Consider the following 9,377-nt stretch of genomic DNA (forward strand, 5'->3'; position numbering starts at 1 on the left):
GTGACAATCAGATATCAGGGTATCAGGGGCTCATTACACCAACTGGATATTGGGATCAATTAAAAAAAACAATATAAGTCCTATAATATAAATAAGTCATATGTGTATTTCAGTATCATACAGGCCTCAGTTGTTTGTCCAGTCAGTGACTAAGTTGCATAACAGAATGACACTGTGAAAGGAGAGGAGGATCAGCTTTTGGTGCATAATAAAACCTGATCTATGGTTGCGGTGCAGTCAGTCTGACGTGCACACACACACACACACACACAGACACACAATCCAATGCTGTGCGCACACACACACACACACACACACACACACTCACACACACAAACTAATGCTGTGAGATACATGGTGACTCTAGTGGTGAAAGTCAACAGTATGGAGCAGCAGATACACACAGACTATACTGCAGCCCAAAATTAACTGAATTACCACCACAATCACACTATTCTTTGAATGTGTTTACAAAAGCAAAACTACTCTCCACCACAAAAAGGAATAACACAAACACACGCAAGCTAGCACCAGCATAATGAACTTTCACAACACAATCCTTCACACAAGACAACATTCACAGGAAAGTACTGTATATGCAAGCGGGAGAAGAAACACACTTCAGTGAGCCTTTTCCACTCTCCAACTTTCATGGAACAGATGGAAACTGTAAACATTTGAAAATCAATATTTCCACTGCAGAACCCTGGGATTGTGAATCCAGAACAAACTCATGCAATATATATTATACTTATGATACGCCATGATAGCTCTCATGCTGAGTGATTTTTGTATACTCTCTGTCCTTATATATATATATATATATATATATATATATATACTACCGGGAAACCATGATATTTTAATATTTGACATAACTCTTTTTAGCAGACAAAGCATTTAATATGTGTGTAAGATAGCTGAAGTTTAGTAGTCAAAAGTTTGGGATCAGCAAGACTTGTAATGTTTTTTAAAGAAGGCTCTTATGCTCATCAAGGCTGCATTTATGTGATCAAAAATACAGAAAAAAAACAGTAATCTTGCAAAATGTTATGTTGGTTATTATTTCTGTGATGCAAAGCTGAATTTCCATCAGACATTACTCCGGTATAAAGTGTCAGATGATCCTTCAGAAATCATTCTAATATGCTGCTTTATTATTATCAATGTTGGCAACGGTTGTGCTACCAAATATTTTTTTGGAAACTGCGATACTTTTTTTCAGGATTCTTTGATGAATAAAAAGTTTAGAAGAACAGCATTTATTCAAAATATAAATCTTTTCTAACAATATAAATCTTTGCTATAATATTTCACAATATTACATTTTTTCCCTGTATTTTTGATCAAATAAATGCAGCTTTGATGAGCATAAGAAACTCCTACAAAAAAACATTAAAAATCGTTCTGATCCCAAACTTTTGACCGGTAGTGTATATATACTGTATATCATATAGATTTACACACATATATATATATTTTTTAAATATATAAAGACAGTGTTAAATCACAAAGCAAAAAAGATTCATTAAATTCATTAAAAGTGAAGTGATTAACTCAACAGAAAGCAGTAATTTTGTAAGTTCCTGGTACTAAACTTTTTATCTGAGCATGTTTACATGTACATGTGAGAAAGAAAGTGAAGAAAAGAAAATGAGAGAAATGATGGCGTGGTGAGAGTAAATTATCCTAAGGAGGCAGTCTAGCCAAACAGCCCTCGGCCCCTCTTCTCAATACAGAATAGCAAATGAGGCAGAACGCAGTATAACTCAACACTACTGTCTGCCCTCATATATATGCCAAATCATAAAGATAATCCAGCAAGTCTCTCTCTTTCTCTTTCTTTCCATCTCTCTCTCTCTCTCTCTCTCTCTCTCTCTCTCTCTGATTTAATGAACCTCCCTCCCCTCCATCCTCAAACCTAGAGAAACTCCAAACTCCACTGCCTCTCTCTCTCCCTCCCAGCTCTCGATGTACATATAACAACCTATTCTTTATAGCGGGAGTCTGGCTGGCCAGTCTCCATGGCAACACCATCGCTAGGCAACGGCCACTGCTCTTCCTGCTTTGTTGCGGAGCAGACAGGAGTGCAGCTGTGGCAGGTAGCGGCCGGGGCCTAGCGGAGCGTGGAGTGCAGACAGGTAAACTCATACAGACAAGTATACTTGAGATTTTCTTGAGATTCTTGAGATTATACCTGAGTCTAGTGTGTAATTAGAGTATTTCTTGAGTCATTTTTATGTAATGCATTATCAAAGTATTCATAATGCATCATAATACACATAATAAAGCATTACAGATTTTCATAACCCGTTTCATTACCTGTTCCTATATAAAGATTATAATGCATAAAACACATGATAATCATTGTGGTTTTTAATTCATTATTGCTCTTTAATGTACACAATTACATTGCATGTTCTTTATTTTATTGCAAACGATTTCTTTGTGTTTATTCAAAATTGAGTAACATTCTTTTTTTGTTTCTGCTGATGTTACTTCATCTGTGTATTACTGGATAATGTTAACCAATAGCCAAATAAATGTACAAAGTTATAATGTATTATAAATGAGGGTATTATACAATGGGATAATTATAAGATATTTTATAATGTTTTATTATGCATTAAAAATACCTTTATAACCCATACAGACTTCAGTATCTTCAGTATCTAAATCTATAGTTACATACAACTATCTATTTTAATCTAAAATATTAAAAAATATTATATATCTAAAATATTTTATACTAATTTGAATAAAGCAAAATCAAATAAAAATATAATATTAGGTGAAAACTTTAAACTAAATGAAAATTAAATGTTGCAACAAACAGAAATTAAAATGACTAACTGGGAAACTAAAACTAAACTAAACTAAAAATAAATGAAACATAATAGTAATATTAAGAAAGGAAACAAAAACAATAAAAAAAAATACAAAACGACTAAAAATGAAACAAAAGTTAACATGAAATCTTAAAATAAAAAATAAAATCTAATTCAAATATTATTAAAAGTCATAATAGTACATACAGTACATAATACTAATAACTGTGTGTGTGTTTGTGTGATTGTGTGTGTGTGTGTACATACGTACATATACATATATATATACCCATGTATACAGATTTAAATATGAAGCACAAACAATTATAAAATACCCATTTGTTGTAATAAAGATAATATATGATTTTAAATGTGCATGGAATTTATGTTTCATTATCTAGTATTGTTTGAAGGCTCTTTGAGGCATAATGCTATTCATTACCGCTTTGTTTTAACCAGGAAAGCATGATTTTTGCCATCCGTTTAGTGCAGTTGACTGTTGTTGTGCTGCTGTTGATAAGTTCAGCCTCCTCTCGTTCCCAGGTGTGCTGATATGCCATTATTATTTGTGCCGTGATTCAGCCTAACAATCACGATTCCTCTCATGCAAACAGCATGAGGGAATTCATCTGAAGAAGGGAGTCATTCCAAGCTTTCAGAGCAGTTTGCTTACCAGTCATAATCAACGCAATTGTTCATAAAAAAAAAAAGAGTGTGATTACTCAGGTGCTTGTGTATGTGTTAAATGTAGAGGAGAACAATAAAAGCAGAGAGTGGGGAAATGGGGAAAAAAATCAAATTTAGGAATGAATGTACAAAGCAAACAAAGAGACAGAAAGACAGATCAAATCTGACCTTCACCGCAATGAAAAACATCACCCCCCACCACCATATTAAAAAAAAAAAAAAACCTACCCTTCCAACTGTCCTCCTGCTGACCGAGTGTCTCCATAAACCTCAAACTGAATCTCAATGTACACTCTAACTAGTTTATTTGTTCACTAACAATGTGTTCAGGAGAACTCTGTCATTTTCTCTAATTTATACATGAACATTTCACCACATCTCAAATGATGTATTTTGTTTAATAATGGTGATGGAAATACCATTTTTAAACATTTCTGGAATAAAATGGCCAAATCTTTTGTCTCGCAAAAGTGGCAATTTAAAAAAAAAAATAAGTTAACAGGGTTACTATCATTAACTAAAAATAAAACTGAAGCTAAAAATATAAAATACAAAATAAAATAATAAAATAAAAATTTAGATGAAACTTTAACAATAGACAATGTAAAAAAAAAAAAAAAAAGATTGGCAACAAACTGAAATAATTTTAAGCTGAAACAATACAATTGGAAATAAATCAAAACTAAAACTGAACTAAAATGGAAAAAAAAATAACAGTTAGACCTAAAGAAAAGAAAAAAATAAATAAAGAAAATAACAAAATTACTAAAAATTTAACTAAACTGAAAATGAAAAATAACGACTTCTAAAATATTAATAAAAGCAATATTATTACATAATACTAAAATAACGCAGATATAAAATAAATGTTAAAATCTGTACCTGTAGTTGATGAAACACACACTAAAAAATTTTAAATGTGTTGTGTCAATTTACAGTATAATCTTGACTACTATTTGCTGTGCTTAACAGTAATCTCTTCTATTATACTGAGATATCCACAGTACTATGCTGGCTTTAGCTTCCCAGCATGCACTAGGGCATAAATAAATGATGTTGTTGAATTTTTTACTATTTGTTGGGTGATTCGGCTGTTGCTGTCTTTGTATTCACTTTATGTTATACATGTTTGGTAGTGTTCAGAGTTTATTTTGATTGTCACCATGTGCAACAGTATTTTGCAAAACTCATTATTTCCTTTAACTGTTCATGCAAGATTATGTTATTTCTGTACGTTAACATTCCATATTGCCAAATAGAATATAAACTGTAAGAGTTAAGAGCTAATCATAATGTCTGGCTTCTTGTCTCCGTGTTAAACAATGCAACGAATTGTATTCTGTAACACAATTACACTGGATGGGAGAAAATTAATTCAAAGTTAAGAACTTCGCTGCTAAAGGGAATGTTAATTATCATAATGAAAAGGAAGACAACTATTTATACTATTATCTCACAATGCAGCGCGGTAATCTTTTTTTCCACAGTATTTTGTCGTGTTAGGACAGAAAATGGCACTGAATGGCACAGAAAATACGAGTTCAATCTTGTAAAATCCTGACGTTTTTTAAGAGTGTGGGTGCAGAGAGTGTGTATGTGTGTGTGTGCGAGCATGTGGGGGAGGATTTTAACTAGAACTCCCAAATCCAATTTTCAGGTGCACATCTAAAGGGGCGACCTCAAATGCAAACAGCGATCCCCCCGCCACCTACCCCTCTACCCTTTTCCCTTCACGTTGACACCAGACAGCACCCCTCCCCCCAGAAACTGCTGGACAGCCCCCAAAACCCCCTCCGTCCCACTAGCAGCACCACAACACTATATGAAAAAGAATATGAGCAGGCATGAATTTTAATGCAGTCGCTCATCTCAGCCAAGCAGCCTCACTTCTGCAGTGGAAATAAATAAAGAGGGGGAAAAATACAGAGAACTGATAGATGAATCTCAAATCAAAAGGAGATAGAGCGGAGAGCATATAGGCAGAAAGACCAGGGTGATGGGGGAAAAAGAGAGAAAGCGAGAAAGAAATGGCAAAATAGTAGAAAGGAGAAAGACAGAGAGCAAGAATGAGAGGTGAAATCTCATCTCTTGGCTGAATAATCTGTCATTCATCAAACTGATAGAACAGAGAGAGTTGGAACAGCCGTACAACCAAATAAAGGCAGAGGATGGGAGTTTCGGATTTGGTCTGGCTCCAGTTCTCCATCTTGAGTTGAACGGCTCTAGCTAGCATGCCTACATCTACATCGTTCTCTTTTGGTCTAAATATTGCATGAATAATACATGGGCCTAGGTTTCATTAAAACCTCTCTTGTTAATATTGCTCGTGGTGGAGTATGGGAATACAGGATGTGTGTGTGTGTGTGTGTGTGTGTGTGTGAAATGAAAAAAACGTACCATCCTGCAGACGCTCACGATTGCATTCTGTCTGAAAATCTTGCAAAATTTTACCACTAATATTCAGCACTAACCAGCTTTCGAATCAAAAAGCCAGTGGCGGTAAGAGGTAAACAAACCGATGGGAAGGCAATTTCAGCCAAGCATCGAGCCAGATAACTCTGGGAGGCAAATGGGCATGATTTCACAAGGACAACGCAATGTTACCTTGTCTTTGTCAGGGAAAACGGCTATAGACTGAACACAACTAAGCCATAAGGAGTGGAAGATCTCAATACTGATACTTATACATGACTTCATGATACAGTGTGCACTGCAAAAAAAATAAAAATCCTAATCAGTATTTTTGTCTTTTTGTACCAGTAAAAATAGCAAAACTAAAAATTCAAAAAAACAAGATCAATTTTACTTGTTCAGCAAAACTGTGTAAGACTTATTTTCAAAGATTATATAATGTTTTAAGCATAAACTACCATTCAAAAGTTTGGATGGTTTTTAAGTAAATTAATACTTCAGCAAGGACGCATTAAATTGATCAAAAGTGACAGTAAAGTTACAAAAAATTACATTTCAAAAAAACTTTCTATTCATCAAAGAATCCTGAAAAACGTATCACCATTTCCACAAAAATATGAAGCAGCACAACTGTTTTCAACATTGATAATAATAAGAAATGTCTCTTGAACAGCAAATCAGCGTATTAGAATGATTTCTGAAGGATCATGTGACACTGAAGGCTGAAAATTCAGCTTTGCATCACAGGAATAAATTACATTTTAAAATATATGCAAATAGAAAACAGTTGTTTTGAATTGCAGTATTTCACAATATTACTTATTTTACTGTTATTTTTGATAAAATAAATGCAGCCTTGGGAACATAAGAGACATCTTTCAAAAGCATAAAACAAATTCTTACTCCCAACTTTTGAACGGTAGTGCATATAAGATATTGCCGTAATTATTATTTGTATAATATAATATTGAGTTTCAATATAATATTTTTAATTAATATTTTTCATGTATTTCAAAATAAATGGTCTTAAATATTGTCTTAACCATGAAACTGTCAAATAGTGAGTATGTGATACATTCATATAGAAAAGTCATTTTAAATGATATAAACATATGCTGTTTTTACTGTTTTTTGAGCAAATAAATTATAGCCTTGGTGAGCATTCAAGAAAACACACACACACAAACACACACACACACACACACACACACACACACACACACACACACACACTTAAAAATTTTACTGACCCCAAACATTTGAATGGTATTGCCAATAAGGTAAGAAATGCATTAATGTAATATTTTGCTTCTTAGGTAAAAGTATTTTATTTTCAGGACATGTTTACTGGAAAATGACAAAATACTGATTACAAAAACTGCAATGTGAATTATTGTAATGCATATGTGAGATGATTAATACCCTTTTCCACCAAAATGGTGCTGGTGCTCGGGGACGTCTCTCTGAATCGTACCACATTGTTACTTGAGAGCCGAATGATAAAGTAACTGCTACTACATAACCAACTCTTTTTCAGAAAGATTTTTTGGCACATCACATTCAAATCCATTTAGTCTGAACAGGGAAAAAAAATGTAATCAGTGTTTATAAATGCGTCTCAGTCCATCAGATTTCAAATCATTGTGTTATTTTTGTCATTGGCCATTATGTGTATGTAACACTATTACATATGAGTCAGCAGTTTTGGACACAGTATATGCATGAATGTGTAAAACATGCCTCGTGACTTTAGCACCGTGGTGAGATGTCAAAAAATACATGAACAGAATATCATGTAAAAAGTTCAGTTTTCTGTTGTGATTTTCCACATTGCTAGCTGCTCTGCGTTGTTCTATGAGAAAGTCTCTTGACATTACGCTGAATCATTATATCATAACTATAGCAGCTGATGTAGATATGGATATTGACAACAGTGCTTCAACAAACGGATCCAATTTCATCACTTGCAAAATGACAGCGCGGTCACCGAATCCAAATCGGATTTGAGTGCAGTGTGAACACAATCTTTGTTTAGAAGTCTTTTGCTTTGTTTGTGTCGTGTGGTAATTACCATAATTACAAGATGACAAGTCGAAGATTCTACTGTGTTAACGTCTTCAGAACCAGATATTAATTTCTATGGAAACCCATATAATATAGCGTCAAATGGATCCAGGCTTTGTTGCTGATGACAAAATACTAGTGCTGTCAAACGATTAATCGCGATTAATCGCATCCAAAAAAAGTTTTTGTTTATATAATATATGTGTGTGTACTGTGTATATTTATTATGTATATATAAATACACACTCATGCAGTATATATTTTGAAAATATGTACATGTATATATTTATATAATTTAATATATAAATATAACATATTTTTCTTAAATATATACATGCGTGTGTGTGTATTTATATATACATAATAAATATACACAGTACACACACATATATTATATAAACAAAAACTTTTATTTTGGATGCGATTCATCGCGATTAATCGTTTGACAGCACTACAAAATACTTAATAACGATGTTAATTCACCACAAGAACAAAGAAGGAAGAAAACTGTTAATATTATAGGAGTTCAATATATAAAGAATAAAATTCATAGTAATCAATTCACACATATTTGTAAATAAAATCTTTTTATTTCAGACAGATGGGGAAAATAAAGTTGCTGGAGTAGCATTGCAGCACAACAAAAGTAGGAACAAGAGGACAAAACAGGGTGTCAACTGCTGCACTGCGCACTTCCAGTCAGCTCTGTTGATTATAATGAACGATCTAGTTTGGTCATGAGTAGTTTGTAAATTTTAAGTGAATACCGCCCTGGTTCCCGGCGATAACGGTGCCTGGTTTAAGACCAGCAGGATTAAGAGGCCGAGTCAATTTGGTCCAGGCCAGAAGCACCTTTCATTCATTGGAAATGCGTGGAACAGGGCTAGATTGGACAGCGGCTCCAGCACCAGCACCGGGGTCAGTGGAAAAGGGGTATGAGAGTGGGTGAGTTGTGTTAGAATAGTGGTACTCTGTGGGTTGTGGTATGAGTGTGTAATCCATGGCTGAGGCTGATGCTGCGCTCACGTTTGTGGTTGTTCTTGCGCTGGAAGGGCAGCGTGTGCCGTTCGGAGTCTTCCTCACCCTCTTCGTCTGCCAGGTGTGTGTGAGTGTAATGGTAACTCAAACCTGGACGGTTCTTGTAGCGCTTCCCACAAACTAAACACAAAGAAATACAGAAGGAAACAAAAAGGCAGTCAAAAAAGTGTAATAATGTGTACAACTGTTTGGTTAATTTTGTCATGAACAAAAAGCATCAATTATAAGTATTATTATATTTACATTATTATTAATAATATTATTAATATTCTATGATTTTATTTACTATCAGTTATTTTTAATTAATTACAAATTAATTTCATTTGAATGTAATAGCTAAAAATTACT

At 33.9% G+C, this 9,377-nt stretch overlaps 1 protein-coding gene across 1 annotated transcript in view; it reads right to left on the minus strand.

The window, feature by feature from the left end:
* LOC107678238 (zinc finger protein neuro-d4-like) overlaps window positions 1-9,377 on the minus strand; it is a 38,524-nt gene that overhangs the window by 17,447 nt on the left and 11,700 nt on the right. Inside the window, exon 7 of the mRNA XM_016473443.1 lies at window positions 9,018-9,149. Within this exon, the coding sequence (XP_016328929.1) occupies window positions 9,018-9,149 (132 nt within the window). The remainder of the gene's footprint in view (window positions 1-9,017; window positions 9,150-9,377) is intronic.

Source organism: Sinocyclocheilus anshuiensis, unplaced genomic scaffold (assembly GCF_001515605.1).
Source record: "Sinocyclocheilus anshuiensis isolate Anshui unplaced genomic scaffold, SAMN03320099.WGS_v1.1 scaffold1153, whole genome shotgun sequence".
Classification (NCBI taxonomy): domain Eukaryota; kingdom Metazoa; phylum Chordata; class Actinopteri; order Cypriniformes; family Cyprinidae; genus Sinocyclocheilus; species Sinocyclocheilus anshuiensis.